At 40.4% G+C, this 16534-nt stretch overlaps 1 protein-coding gene across 10 annotated transcripts in view; it reads left to right on the top strand.

Annotated features, from left to right (window-relative positions):
* Window positions 1-16534, top strand: part of TENM2 (teneurin transmembrane protein 2) — a 1512848-nt gene that overhangs the window by 1236807 nt on the left and 259507 nt on the right. For all 10 annotated transcript variants that reach the window (XM_049109164.1, XM_049109163.1, XM_025435138.3 and 7 more), the window contains one exon: window positions 15162-15400. In XM_049109164.1, coding sequence (XP_048965121.1) covers window positions 15162-15400 — 239 coding nt within the window. The remainder of the gene's footprint in view (window positions 1-15161; window positions 15401-16534) is intronic.

Raw genomic sequence — 16534 nt, 5'->3', positions numbered from 1 at the left:
GTGAGAAGTAGGAAAAGCCTCAGCTGACATACCAGAAAGACAAGAAATGAAAGTTCACAGAAGCTCACCAAAGGATCTCATGTTGGGGAAAGGAAAAGAGAAGGGAAGCAAGGAAGAGGGGTTGGACAAGAAGGAAAGATACATCCTCTGAGGAGGCAGGTTATGGGATTCATTGATAGCTCTCTCCAGAACAGTAAAAGCCAGCATTTATTAAGGGTCTCCTTAGTGGTACGTATGCGCTGAGCCCATTTAACACACGCAATATCCCTATGCTGTATTTTCCATTATTTTCACTTAAGGAAACCGAGTTCAACACATCGTTTTCCCAAGGCTGCCCAGCTTACCAGGCTGTGAACCCCACTTCCTGCCCACAGTTTACCAGTTCACCACTGCGCTCTTCAGTCTCCTAGACCAGGCAGGTGCTGCACCAGCCTCCCCCTGACCTTGACCTTCTTCTTCCTTCCCTTGTTGGCCCCTGCCCTCTTCATCCACGGCTCTTCTCCTTCCCCCTGCCCTCACAGAAATCCAGACCCTGATTGGCTTCTCCTGAAACCACTTAACCTCTTATCAAGCAAAACCTAAGAGCCAGAAAGGACCCCAGTTCAAGTCCAAGCCTCTGAGATGTCTGCAAAGACAGCCTCCCCTGACAAGGCTCCCCTTTAGTTTTGTTTAATTCTGACGCTTGCAAAGAAAATGCCTGGAGGCGGGCACCTGGCTTTTAGTCGAACATGCCACCTACCTGTCAGGCAGCTTTCAATTTACCATGCCTCAGCATGTCCAACCGCATCTTCGTCAAGACTTCCAAGATGGCAGTGACAAGCTTTTCGGGTACTTAAGGCAAACATGCATGACAGTTTTCCTTGACACTTGCATTTTTAAAAAGCCTTGCCTGGGGCCCTAGGAAACCCAGCATTTAGGAAACCAGGAGCCTTTCAAGAAGCCAAGCTTTAAGAACCTGCTTCTCTGGGACTTGTTTTGTGACAGGGACACTGCAGGACCTGCTTGAGAGTATATTAAACACCATGGCAATATTTATGCGTTGATGCTAAATGATGGTTGCCTTTTTTAATGGCATTTTTCGACGACTGAAATGTATGGATCTGTTCAGTGCATTGTCAGTGGGTATGTGGCTGGCCTACAAACACACTTAAATGGCACACTTCTGCAAAGCATTAATTTCTAAGTGTCCAACAGATATATGTAGGCAGGCAGACATGTCACAGGGGTTGCTATAAAGCTTAATTAATATCCCTGAAGAGCTCTTATATCATTTCAAGAAGAGTGCTAAATAAGAAGAAAACATTGTACCTATGGATATTGCACATAGAAAGAAATGCGGGTGAATACACTGATAGGTCTTTGTATACTTGCTCATGTCTCAGAGGGTCTGATGTAAATTCAAATGGGAAAAGAAATTGTGTGAAAGATAACCATCTTTTATTTGAGTGTTAAAAAAAAAAAAAGCCACAGAGCCCCAAACTTAAACGCTAGAAATCCCTACACACTATTGATGTGGAAGCAAATCTCTAGTACACAAAAATGAGTAGTAGTTTTCTTTCTTCTTCTCTTGTTTTCCTTCTCCTCTGCTAATCCCTATGTCTAGGATTGCTTGGGTGGCACAGTCGGTTTAGCATCTGGCTCTTGATTTCAGCTCAGGTCATGATCTCAGGGTATTGAGATCAAGTCCCACATCGAGCTCACACGCTGGACATGGAGCCTACTTAAGATCCTCTCTCCCTCTTAAGAATTATTCTTAGCTATGCAGGAATTTCGATAAATCGGTTTTGTTTTTCTTTCTAAGCCTTGAAGAAATCCCATAACATAGTCTACCTGCTGCTTTTTATTTTTATGTTGTAATATAACTTCCTTTCTTCCCTCCTGTCTTCCTCCTTCCCTCTTTTCCTTTTCTTCTTCCTTCCCTCCTGCCTTCCTCACCAAGGGATTAGGTCTTAAGAACCTACAAAAATCTAGGAAATAACCATTATTGGTGGTTTGTTGGTTTGCTTTTAATTTCTTTCTGGGCCATAGTGTACTCATTCAGAAATAGAGGGAATGTATTAGAATTTTCTTTCTCAAAGATGTACCTCATGGGGGTACCGGTTTTACTGGCTTTAAGACTGGGAAAGTGGATGGGTATAAAACTAACATGACCAAATAAGCAGAACGATAAATGTTATATGTAGAGTATCAGGATATTTAAGATATTAAAGACTTGTGAAGATCCTGTAGTAATCCCCTAAATTTTCTTTGCTCTGGGATTTCCCAAATATCATGAAATGCTTTCTTTACCTGAAGCTAGTAATATATAAATACACTCAATGATCCAAAGAAGATACTTTGAGGGCTTATATTTCAGATCCTCTTTGATCTCCTGACAGAAGGAGGAAATGTAGGATTTCTTCAAACCCTTGCTAGAGAAGGACTATCTGAATTTGCCTTTTAAGATAAAACATAATTTCTCTCTAAGCGCTGAAATTTTAGAAATTCATCCATGCTCAGATTCATTCATCAGGTTCTACAATATTTGGACCTGGTGAGCAAGTACTATTTATAATACAGTATTCAGAATATATACTAACAATAAAAACTTTTTAATAAAAATGTCATGGGTAGATCCCTTTCCTAATAAGTTCTAGTAGTTTTCCACTAAAACCTCTTTCCTAAAATGAGAGACTGTTGACTTGGCATGTTAAACATTTTATAAGATATGAAGTGTTATTACTCTTTCTGTGACTACTGCTACTTAGCCCTTTGATGATGCTTTTTGTTCCTGTAATGTCAAAGTGTTCAAAAACAAACTCCTAACATGGGTAGGATGAAAGAATACTGGCAGTATGTTTAGGGCCAACCAGAATTAGACCTTGCTGAGGAGTTCAAGGTTGATCATTTTCTGTATTGAGAAAACAGCTAAAGGTTCCCCTAAAAGTCTAACATAAAATTACCCTATGACCCAGCAATTCTCCTATGTATATCCTCCCCAAAATTGAAAACAGGTGCTCAGATATTGTTACACAGATGTGCAAAGCAGCACTATTCACAATTACCAAAAGATCAAAATAACCCAAATGCCCCCCAGTGTATGAATGGATAAACAAAATGTCGTGTATGTATATTTGTATATACCCCCCCCCACACACACACACACGTACACAAATACTGGAATAGCATTCAGCCTTAAAAAAGGAATGAAATGCTGATAAATGCTACAATGCAGATGAATTTGAAAACATTATGGGAATTGAGAGAAGCCAAGCACAAAGGTCACATATTTTATGATTCCATATATATGAAATATCCATAATAGGAGAATCCATAGGGACAGCAATCAGATTAGTGGTTACCAGGAGCTAGGAGTAGAAGAACAGGGATATGGGAATTACTGCTTAATGGGTACAGGGTTTTCTTTTGGAGTGCTGAAAATGTTTTGGAACAAAATAGAGGTGGTGGTGATACAGTATTGTACATGTACTGAATGCCATTTAAAATGGTTAATTTGGGGCAGCCTGGGTGGCTCAGTGGTTTAGCACCACCTTTGGCCCAGGGCATGATTCTGGAGTGCTGGGATCAAGCCCCACATCGGGCTCCCTGCATGGAGCCTGCTTCTCCCTCTGCCTGTGTCTCTGCCTCTCTCTCTCTCTGTCTCTCATGAATAAATAAAAAAAAAAAATCTTTTTAAAAATAAATAAATAAATAAATAAAATGGCTAATTTTATGTTATGTGAATTTCACCCCAATAGGATTTTTTTTCATTAATTAAGTAATTAATTAATTAAAGGAAAACAACTAGAGGATCAACATATACCCCTTGTTATGAAAAGTCTACTCAATGGAGAGGCAATAAGATAGGCTCATCTCCTGCCCTGATCTTTTCCAAGAAAAATGTTAAGAAGAAATGTCTGTTTCCAAAACATGCTTTGGAATGGTTAACTTTGAAGGTGCTATGCAAAATACCAGTACATGTGATTTGGTTAATACTGATAAATGAATCCAAGGGTGCATTGTGTTACCATCTGGAATTATCAACCTGATCCCCATTCAACATCAGACTTTCCTAAAATTGTAGAAGCACCAAAGATAAGGAAATAAAGACAGGTATATCAGACAGGAGTCCTTTGTTATAAAGGTAGCAGGGGAGGGAGGGTGGAGAAAGATAAATGGATTCTTCTCTGGGTGGAGGAGGGTGTACACAAGATTTTTCAGAGATGAAACTATTCTCATATTCTTATAAAAGTGATTTGGAAGAGAAAATGCACCATGAAATCTTTTTGTTTGCAGAGATACCAAACCTATGAAGATAAACTGCTCTGTAGGTAGGCAGAGAAGTGACAGATAAGGAGCAAGTACATTTACCCCAAAAAATCCTTCTAGGCTTGTAGGAAGATTATCTCTGAGCTTCTGGTTACAAACCAGAAACTGGCCCTGAGATTAGTGTAAACTAATGCCTGAACATATATGTCCACTGGATTGCTGAGGAAAGAGGAAGGGAGGGCTACAAAATGCACAGCATCACTAAGTAGAATCCTAGAAATTAATCAAAAGTGCATTATCACTATTTTTGAAAACCATCATGAGTTCTCAATGGAAATAATCTGTGTGATTAAAGCTAACATGCCTCAAGAATGACAGAAAAGTTGAAGAGAATTCCAACTTAAAAGATCAGGGAAAAGGAAAGGCTCTCATTGAAATGTGCCAAAAAGCCTCCTCAGATTAGGAAGATGCAGGTTTCTCAAAGGATTTAAAATAACCATGTGTAGGCATAATGAAAACATGGTCTTGTTTACCAAAATCTTGAAACCCAGAGTGACAGGGCATCCCTTGCAAAGGACACTGCAGGATAAATAAATAGATGTGTTGGATCTGAGAGCAGATAGAAAAATTTTCAAAATCTAGATTGGCTCATTCTTTTATTCACTTACTAAAAATTCATTGAGAACCAAACACGTGCCAGGCATGTTTCCAGGGCCTGGGGATACAGTGGTAAGGAAGACTAAATCCAAGCTCTCAAGGAAAGCGCATGCCATTGAGGGAAGCAGGTAGGAAACAAGGAAAGAGCTACTCAAAGGGTAAGTGCGGAGCAGGTGAGAAGGCAGGGTCTTTATACTAATGCCATCACTCCACCTCCCACAAGCGCCAGTCACTGGAGATGGTTAGTCCCAAGCTGCAACCTTGGCCAAAGTAGGGTAATGAAATAAAAAGCTGATCAAGGAAGCCTTTCTAAGAAAATGAGCTTTGAAGGGGAGATTGAAAGGTCTCAGAAGGAGGAGTCATGCAGAGATCTGAGTTAAGGACTTTCCAGAGGGAGACAATGTGAATACCCTGAGATGCAGAGAAGCTTGGCATCTTTGAGGGACAACAAAATAGTATGGTAGAAGCCTCTGGCACCACGTGATACATATTCCGTGCTCAATAAATATTGGTTGACTCGTGACTTCATATTTTATTGTTTTAAATATTTTATTTATTTATTTATTTATTCCTGAGAGACAGACAGAGAGAAAGAGGGAGAGAGAGAGAGAGAGGCAGAGACAAAGACAGAGGAAGAAGCAGGCTCCATGCAGGGAGCCCAACGTGAGGCTTGATCCCGGGACTCAGGATCATGCCCTGGGCCAAAGGCAGGTGCTAAACCGCTGAGCCACTCAGGGATCCCATGACTTCATATTTTAGATTTTGAATTGTGCCAAAGGAAAAGGAGGAACATGGTACCTGCATGTGTTAGACACCGCCTGTGGGTCAGTCTCTGTGCCTGCAGATTGTATTCATTATCTCTTCAGCCCTTCCAGCAGTTCCGTAATGCAGATGCTGTTATCTACCCATTTTTTGGAGGAGGCACCTGTGGCTCAGGGAGATTAATCAGCTTTCCCAATATAATACAGTTCCTGGTAGAGTTGTGATTTGAGTTCAGCTATGCCTGACTCTAAAGCCTGTAAATTTCCACTGTTCCTTAATTGCTGTGTTCCTTCAGCAGATACTTGTGAGCACCTACTATGAACAGAGAAAGGTATCAGGAAGCAAAAGATAGAGGACCTGCCTTTGAGAAGCTTGTAATATGACTGGAGAGACAAGGCAAATAGACAGGACAAATGTAGTAGCATGAAGCAGAATATGATAAAGGGACATGCCCTAAGGTTTCTTCCAGCTCGAAAATTCTTTGACTCTCTGAATGGTACAGGCAATAAACTCGATGGGAGAAATCATTCTGCTCGTTGATTGTATCTGATGGCGGGCATTCTTTCTTCATCTACCTCTGGCTGCCGGTGAACACAAATGCAAGTCTATTTGAAATGGCTGTCTCTACACTCCCATATTATAGTGTATGGTGAATTCAAGGTCAAGTTTGAAGTCAAAGTCAGAAGTCTTTGTTTTTTTCCTCTACTATATCAAGACTTTTACCAATTAACTTGAAAAAAGTCAACAAGTTAACAACTCCAGGGGAAAAAAAAGACTCCTCATTTCATCCCAAAGACTCTGAAATGGATTTGCTCACAAAACACCAGGTTTCTTTAGTGACCTCCAGAGACCTTGCCTGTCACACTGAGTAGTATATCATTTCATGGGGGGGAAAAAAAAGAAGTTTTACCATGAAAAATGCTATGTTATATCACAGTGTGACACTATTTAAATATCAAGAGTCGAAGCTTCTATTTAAAAAACGGAAGGCAATAAATTGAGTTGCTAATTATTCCAGCTGTGAGTATTTTTGGTATGACTGCAAATTTTGAAGAGGGCAAAATAGAGGATTTTCCTGTTGTTCATGGCATATGCAAATGTAGTGATGGTCCCCTATGATCTAAAAAGTTCAGGGATCAGAAACCTTGAAAGCCTATTTTTCATTGCATCAAAATTGGTTTGAGTCTAAGCTTAGGGAATCGTGAAATGAAATGGGCTTTTAATTATACTAATTGGGTTACTGGCTTCTTTTTCAAACTTGGGAAGTAGCAGTTTTTAAAAAACATTTTTAGAGTTTTATGTTAAAGGCAACAGTTCCCTTCTCAACCCAAGCATAAATTCCCAACTGGAAGAAGAGAATATATATATTAGTAGTAACTTCAATTCCTTCTCTTCCTAATAAAACTGTTTTGGAGGGGTTGGAATGCCTGCAATGTTCCATTCACTGTGCTAATTAGAATGGATCATGCATTCAACAAATATTTTAAATGAGCTGGGCACTGTGCTAGGTCGAGGAGATCTAGTAAAGACCAAGACATACATGATTCCTGCCTTCAAGCGATTAATAGCTACATTTATTGAACATTCACTGGACATCAAGCTTGATGTTAAGCATCTCACATGAATAATGTTACCCAATCCCCCTAAACAAGTCCATGAAGGTACTAACATCCTCTCACTTTACAGATGAGGCCACCTAGTGAGGATAAGTAAATTACCCAGTGTCACACGGTAATAATAGGAGCCGGGACCCAAATCCTGGTTGTCCAAGTCCAGAATCTGTAGGCTTAGTACTGCCTTCTTGGTATGATCCTATTGGTTTCAAAAATAATAATAATAAATGAATGTTTATATGTAGGGAAAAAATCTGACTCTAGACATCAAATGTTTACTAGTCTTTCTCTTGAGAATGGAATTTTGCTTTTTTAAAATTTATGACTTGATTTTTTATAATGTTACATTTTATATTTGCAAATAGGAAAATAAATACAGAACACTTAAAAATAACTTAGTTTTGCTATTCAGGAAGTGACTGGACAGTACAATATTCAATATCAATCTTTCTCATGATCTCTCATGCTTTTTCCATCCATCCTGTATGATACTCTCTCTCTCTCTCTCTCTCTCTCTCTCTCTTTCTCTCCATGCCCCATGTCTCTCTGTGTCTCTCCTAGGAGCCCACCCATAGAGTTTCCCCTCTACTATCAACATTCCTTCTCGGACTGGAGAGTGTAATAATGATGCCAGAAAGGGTGGTGGTTATTTAACCTCTCTCCAGCTAAATGTTTTATTATAACTCCTGAAAACCTAATTACAGTAACTTTACATGCTACAGTACCCTTTATGGGCTGCCTCTTTATTAAACTTACTCCTTTAGAGACAATAAACCTGATGCTTCAAAGGGCAGAACCAGGACCAGTAAAATGTGATGAAATCTCCCATTTTCCAGTGCACACCTGATCTCCCTCACTGATCACCCCATCCCCACTCCAGGTGCATTTCTGCTTCTATCCTTTCTCTGGCTTTTTATCAAATTTCAGCAACTGCATGTATGATATTAAAAATCTTTTAGGGATTAATGGGCTGTGTATCAATATTTTCATCCACTATTCTGAATACCTGTGAGTTTATTTACTGGGGAGGTCAATTTTCTCAGTAGAACAACAGTCAACACCTGGTTTCTCTGATAACCAGAGCTGCCTTTTTGCACACGGCACTGTGTTAAGACCATTCAATAGTTTTGTTTGATTTCAAGGAGAATGTTTCCTGCAGCTGACTTCATGAGCAACAGAGAACTCATCTGCCCTGCCAGTCATTAGTTGTGGTGGTTGGCTCAATGGTGGGAGGAAATAGTGGGAGACAGATTGACAGAGAGGAGAACAGAGAGGGGTAGGGGTGGGGACCACCAAAACTTGACCTTTGGAGTTGAGGCAGTGCAGTTATTTGTGTAATACATTTCTTTTCAAAGTCCTCCTGGGATTTCCCCCTTGGAATAAACACAAACCATTAGAAAATAGGGAAACTGCCTTTTAGGATCCCACTGGTTGCAACCTGAGAAATGGTACTTGGCGTTAAGGGATTTTCTATATTCGTTTCCTTCTTTGGCAGGATTGGAGGTTAATGAGTGAGTTTACTTGTGATTGACTCCGAAAAAAAGGACAAGAAATCTTTTGTTTGGGTCTCATGTGGTTTAACCAGCTACCACTTCTCAATGCTTCCACTCTAGATTAGTCAGACTCTTTCTGTATCATAAAAATATAATAAAAATTCACAGTATTTTGCATTGATGGGGTCATTCTTATATGGATGCTATGCATGAGTTTCTTGTTTGTTAGACTTCTTTTCAAAATTTTCCATGGTTGTTTAATCAGAGAAAATGTATGCCCTTAATTTTCTAAGCCAATTTGAAGCAAAATCCTGGTTTGCCAAGATTCTGCCTAAAATACATGTCTTTGCTATCATGTAAAATGCATGGGAGAATGGTTGTTAGCTATTCTCTCTCTCTCTCTCTCTCTCTCTCTCTCTCTCTCAGTTTTTATTAGATGGTTTTGATTTCACATGAGGAAAACTGACATTTACCAAAAAGATAGCTGCAGGTAAAGTGATGATCACTGTATTCTTAAGAATTCACTAGGATCTAGGGTCCAGAGCTGAGGACACAGCTCTGTCCTTCCTTGGCCTTACTATTTAATTCCATGGCCGTTCAGAGCCTTCCTGTGCCAGGAAGGATACTGGGTGCTAGGACTAAAGCCCACATGGCTAGAAAGGGAAAGAAGCATGCGAGCTCTTCTTTTATTTTTTGTAAGGCATCAAGGACTGGTTTTCTCTATCCCTTTGAGTGTTAGCAAACTCCAAGGACAGCACTTTGGGGGCCCCTCATTTGCCTTTTCTTTCTGAGGCACAAGTGGCCAATTCTGAGAGCAATTGAGTTGTGCTTGAAAAATGTCAAGTGCATTTGGAAACTACACATTTTTGCTGACGCCTGGAGTCCTGAGCTGAGCTACTTCCATGACCGACCGCTGGGAAGAAGTTCAGTTGGGGCATCACAAATGATTCATCAGAGCATACTGAGCAGGCCCCTGAGGGGGAAAAGCTGTCTTAATAGCTAGTTCAGGGAGAAATCCCCTAAGCCTTCATGGTCCTCCCAGTGACCATCTGGCCAGACCATTACCTTGTGGGTCTTGCTTCATTTTATTTATCTTTTTTTTTCCCCTGCAGCATGTGACAGCAGTCCTTGGGTGAATCAAAGCTTGCATTTTTTTCAACTTGTGATAATGAAAATTTTCAAATGTACAGAAAAGTTGGAGGAATAGTACAAAGTAAGAATAAGCACCTGGTTTCAACAATTGCTATTATTTTGCCACTTTGCCTTACCTATAAAGAGATCTAGAGATACTTCTGCTGAATCATTTGAATGTAAATTTTAGACTTCTTGACACTTTACCCTAAAGGCATCAGCATTCAAAACTCTCATTTAGAAAGATGCATCTAGGGCAGCCCAGGTGGCTCAGCGGTTTAGCGCCGCCTTCAGCCCAGGACATGATCCTGGAGACCCGGGATCGAGTCCCACATCAGGCTCCCTGCATGGAGCCTGCTTCTCCCTCTGCCTTTATCCCTGCCCCTCTCTCTCTCTGGGTCTCTCATGAATAAATAAACAATCAGAAAAAAGAAAGAAAGAAAGAAAGAAGGAAAGAAAGAAAGAAAGAAAGAAAGAAAGAAAGAAAGAAAGAAAGAAAGATGCATCTACTAAACATCTAGTGTGTTCTCTAGATGTATGGAATTTTAAAAGATATGTATACTAACCATCAGACAAATGTGAGAGGGGCAAAATGGTTAGAGTTTCTTAAACTTGAAAACCACATAGAAAGCTTCTTAACCAATAAATGCCCCAGACCCTAGCCCTGAGTCTGAATGGAGGCCAGCAAGTTCTACTTTTCTAATAGAGCACTAAAGTGATCACAAAGCAAGCATTTATGGGACACTTCTTTGGAACTTCTTTTTTTTTTAATTATTTGTTTGCTGAATTTAACCTTCTGAAGATTTGCAATACCAGGGTGTAGCTGTGTTGTAGAGAAATGGGAGTCTACATATCTTTGGTACTTTGGTTTTATCATTTTAAACATCAGAAACTAGAAAAAAAAAAGGAATATGATAACCAAATGAATTTCATTTAGCTATGATCATAACAGACACCATGATACCAAAGGGAGGACTGAGAACTATAGTCTACTAGGGTTAATGCAGTGCTGAAAAGTACATAGTGTTTAATTTTCCTGTGGAAGGATCTGGCCTTGTATGTATAAATATAAACATCTGCCTGTATGCACATACACAAATTTGCAAATCTGGCAAACAGAAGTCAACAGGGCAGAAGGAATCTTAATTTTAAAATTAAAATGTTTGCAGTGCTGTCCTGTTAACATTCATTGTTTAGCCTTAGGAAGCTGTAGGTCATTCATTTAACAAAGATTTGCTGAGTACCCACTATGTGCCAGCCTCTCTTCTAAATGTCAGGGTACAGTGTTGAACACATGAGACAAAATACCTTTTTGCTTTAAATGTCATAGAAGTTCAGATCTAATGATGGAGATAGACAATAAATAATACACAAATACATATATAATTTAGAAAAATAAAGCAGTTATAGCAGAATGGAAAATGACAGAGAAAAAAGAGGGCAGAGGGCAGGGAAGATCTCCCTGGGAAAGTGACACTAGAGCAGAGTAGTGAATGATGTGGAGAAACAAGCTGTGCAGGTATTTCCAGGCAGAAGGAACAGCACGCATAAAGGCCCTTAGGTGAAAATGTGTTGGATGTGATATGATGAGGAATATCAAAAGGACAGGTTAACTGGTGGAGTGAGAGAGGCTAAAGCGGTAGAAAGTACAGTTGGAAAGGTGACCAAAAGGCAGATCACGGCAGGGCATTGTAGGCCATGGGAAGGACTTTTGATTTTATTTTATGTGTATTGGAAACCGTGATGGATGGATGGATGGATGGATGGATGGATGGATGGATGGATGGATTGACTGACTGATTGGGGAGGGGATAGGAGAACACTGACATGTGACATAATCTGACTTCCTTTTAGAAAAGTGTGGAAGATAGACTGAGTTGTCAGGAGACAATTTTAGGATCTCAGGAAGGAATCCCATACAAAAAATAACAATTATATCCTTCTATTATTTCTTACAAATGAGTGCATTAAAAACAACATTAAAACAATTTAAACTTCTTAATCTTCATCTTATGATCTCTCAGATGTTGCCAAAACATTGTTTCCAATTTACTGATTCTATCCACAAACATAACTAATGTTCAGGTGCCAGGCACTGGGGGGAACACATGACAGATGATAGATAGATAGATGATAGACAGATAGATAGATAGAGATATCCAAGTATATAATAGATTCTTGAGTGGCAAAGTGATAGAGGATAGGATAGGAGGATAGGGATAGGGATAGGAGGGTAGGGGAAACCTGGGTCCAGGTTTCCCAAGTAGATGGTTGAAAAGTGAGTAGGAGTTGGCTGGGGTAGGATGGGTGGGGAAGCATGGGAGCAGTCATTCCAGGAAGCATTGCACATCATTCACAAAGGCATGGTAGTATAAACAACCCAGTTAAGGAAAGATGCATCTTTTGGCATGGCTGAAGCACAGAGTTCAGGGAGCTGGGAGCACAGGGTTAGAGACAATGGTAAAAAAGTTGGGTAGTCATTGTAAAGAGTCTGGTCCCATATTGAGATCTGGGTTTCTTCTTACAGGCATTGGAGGTTCAGCCAGGATTTATAAGCCAGAGCACAAGGACATTTGTGTTTTGGGAAGAACATTAGCAGGAACATTGAAAGGGGAAGGGTTGGTGGGACAGGTTTTCAGAAATAAAATTGATAGGATTCTTTCACCCATTATATGGGAGGAGGTGAGGGGAAAGTAGGAGGTGAAAAATGACTAGTTTCTTAGGCACCGAGGAATAACAGGAATGCAAGAGGAATATGTGTGGGGAGGGGAAGGAAAAGACTGTGCTTGGCTATAACTTGTTCAACACAGCCATGAAATGGAGAAAGAGAGATGCCCAGTACACAACTGGAATGGGAGTCTAGGCATCAGGGAGGAAGCACGTTGGAAATGGAGACCCAGACACTTGAGTCATATGATGCCTGGAGCCATGGGAAAGGAATGAGATCTCTGGGGCAGAGGGGTGAAAACTGGAGCCCTTGTATTTCTAAATATTTATCAATGATGGCTTGCAATGTCTTTATATTTCTTGGTTTTAATTTGATATCCTATTTTCACCACCCACTCTTGGAAAATTATTCAAGAAATACATTTGAGCTTGTTCTAAATCAAATTCCGACATTTTCCCATCACCCTGGCTTTCTGGTGTGCATATGTTCTAGCTTAATTATAAGGCAGTGGACAATTATTTAGTGATTTGGAAAACTCTTCAGGTGTTTGTTTGACATTTGTCAGGCTTTAAATTAAAACTCATGTTTCAGGCTCCTTATGTTGTTCTGAGAATTAATAATAAAAGCTACTTATAATGCACTGAGCACTTACTATGAGACACACTTTTAGTTAAGTGCCTTTCCTACATGATCTTGTGTAATCCACACAACAACCTATGCTATGACATGAGGCACCTGTGCCATCATTTACCCATTTTACAGATGAGGAGATGGAGGCTTTTAAGAACAGCATTAGGTAACTTGTGTAAGCTTACTTGTCTAGGAATGGTACTGCTCAGATCCAGTCCAGGTGACTGTTGCTCCAAAATGCTGCTTCTAAGCACTGTGCCTACTTCCATCTCTTCCAAAAGACACTTTTAATCCAGAGCATTAAAAGAGTGCTATTGGATAGGAAATACAAAGGCTTGTTTATGGAATCCAACCTCTTGCCTTTATTCAGATCATCAAACATACTTATAGTTTGTGTTAATGTTAGCTATATTAAATAACTTACTAATCAGATACCCATTTTCTGACATGACTGTCAGTCATATCAGGTTTGTTTGATCTTTGTCAAGGATTAAAATACTTTCAAGGTTTTGTCCAGAAGCAGCCAAGATACAAATGTTTATAATAATAGTGATCTTGCTTCAGAATCCCACCAGGATAGCCTGCTCAGTCCCTTACGCAGGAGCAGTGTGATGTAGTAGGTCCAATTGAAGCATCTAAAGTCAGGCAGACTAGAGTTTCACCCCTAATGACCTTGCTTGCTAACTTCGTAAAACTGTAGTAATAATATAGGGTTGATATGAGGTTTGGATGCAAATAAAACATGTAGCATCATAACTGACATAGAATATGTGGTCAAGTATAGTTGTACCCACTGAAGACTTGAAGAGAAAATGAAATACCTGTATAACATTTTGGAATCTTAGAATCTTAAATTCACAAAAAATGAGGGAACGCCATTCATTCATTCATTCACTCACTCACTCATTCACTCATCCATTCATTCACTAAAGTCTTCCTTGCATGCTGAACTTTGAGCTGGATACTGGGAACATAAAAATGAACAGGGTATAAAAAAAGACACAGTCCCCAGCCTCCAGCTGTTCAAACTCTAGACACTACTTAATCCATGCTTTAAAGTCCACTATATAAAATAAAAATAAAAAATAAAGTCCACTATATATTTCCTGGAAGATAATTCATCATTTTAAACAAGGAATGGCAAGTCACATTTGAAGTCTTATAAATGGGCACACATAAGAGAAAAATCTGTCAGAGAACTTATGGTCCTTGAAGTGTCCTTGGAGTGACACCCTAACCCTGAGGAAGGGTTATATTAGGTGTCAACTGTAGACCCCATGACCCTACAGTCACACTGTAGCCCTAGAGACCAAGAGCACTTTAATTGGCAGGCAAAGATGTTCTCAAAGAGAAAACATGATCACACTAGCTAGAGGGGCAGTCTCAGGACAGGAAGCAAGATAGAGGGGGAGAAACAGCCCAAGAAGAAAGTTCAGAAGAGACAGTTGAGGGTGACACTCAAGAGCACAGACTTCAGCATGAGATGCAGCTCAGAGTTCACATCCTTGGACAATTGCTTGACTTCTCCAAGCCTGATTTCTCATATCTTAAACGTATGGATTTTTTTAATATTTAGTTCATAAGTAGTTGCGACGGCATATATCTAATGCCTTTAAATGTTAGGTTCCAATATGTGACACTGCTTTTTGTCATTGTCGTCGTCATCATCATCATCATCATCATCTCCAAGTGTCAAATAGCAATCTAGTTACCATATTTGCTTTAAATGCTTTCAGAATTATTGTGAAAGATAAAATCTAGACCTACAGGGGAACACATAAATGATGTGAGTTTATGGAATTAATTTATATCGCCATCAAACATAATCTTTGCCCTTTTGTCCATGACAAGGTAAAACAGTTTACTAGAACTAAATAAAGCAGAGTGAAAGAAAAGACACCTGGATGTTCCCCAGGAGCCACCCATGTCCATGCTGACTCTCTCCCTTTTCCTTGCCAGGCACTTTCTCTTTAAGACCTCCTCGGGGAGCACACCTCTGTTTAGCAGCTCTTCTCCGGGATATCCTTTGACCTCAGGAACCGTTTACACGCCACCACCCCGCCTGCTGCCCCGGAATACCTTCTCCAGGAAGGCCTTCAAGCTGAAGAAGCCCTCTAAATACTGCAGCTGGAAATGTGCCGCCCTGTCTGCCATCGCCGCAGCCCTCCTCTTGGCAATTCTGCTGGCATATTTCATCGGTAAGTCAGGGCAGCCTGCTCCAGGAACCCTGGCCGTGAGGAGATGGGGCAGAGGTCGTGGCCTTGTGAGTGGAGAAGGCTTCTCTTGTCTGTACAGTTTGCTTGTTGGCTCCTGAAAGCTCTGAACAATGAGTGAGGGATGGGAGTGCTTTTTCTCTCCTGAAATGTATTTAAATCTGATGAGCTTCTTTCTCAAGATTCTAAATAGTGTTTATCAGATGTGTAAGTCAGCATCCCTACTGGATTCTTTCTTGGAGATGAGCTGAGAATTGTTTCTGCAAACCCATCCCTCATTCCCAAAGTAGTCTTCGAGTCTCTTGTGTCACTGGATTTTAACCCGTCTGAACTCTAAAATTCTTGCAACATGGGTTAACTCCAGCCAAAAACTGAATAGAAGAACAGGGACCAGCATGTCTGAGAACATCTTGATTCAAAGCTAGCATCTAGCTAAGTAGCTAGCTTATTTCCAGAGGTGGGGAACAGAAATAGAATTGAGAGATCAGAGCATACAGCCAGATCTTTGTATGGAATCAAGTCACTCAGATACAGTGGATCTTGCCTACAACCTCTCCTGTGCTTCTGAACCTTTAGTCTCAAATTGAATTGCACCATATTCATGAATCAGGTTCATCTTTCATGCCAACTTGTGTGTTTAGGAACTCAGGATATACCTTAGCGTAGCAGATTGGTAAAGTTGCTGGGGTATTTTTCTTCCTATGCCAGGGATGTTGGTTTGCAAACATGGGGTGTAGCCCTGTAACCTCAGCAAGCAGCATATGCCAAGAGCTCAGGGACAGGGCACCACATGCATGTGAGCATCCTGGGCTGGACACAAAGCCTGCTCACAGCTCCTGGCCCCAACAAAGAGCCCCGGTGCTATGGCTCTGTTAACTGAGCTTGCCAGTGGCAGATCTCCTGGCCCAGGCAGAGGCCACAGCGGTGTTTGCTAAAGTTTATTTGAAACACTTGATGGTTCTGGCTTGGTTTCAGGGCAGCTATGACAGGCCTCCCCAGTTTGGCTGTGCCATGTTGCAAAGCAAACCTATAAAACATCAGCAGAAAGGAGCCGACTCCAAAATTCTTCTCAACACTTATGCTGAGAAAAAAAAAAAAAAAAAGGAAACCCTGATCATT

This window comes from Canis lupus, chromosome 4 (assembly GCF_003254725.2).
Source record: "Canis lupus dingo isolate Sandy chromosome 4, ASM325472v2, whole genome shotgun sequence".
NCBI classification, from domain to species: Eukaryota; Metazoa; Chordata; class Mammalia; order Carnivora; family Canidae; genus Canis; species Canis lupus.
This window is presented reverse-complemented; position numbering and strand designations above follow the sequence as displayed.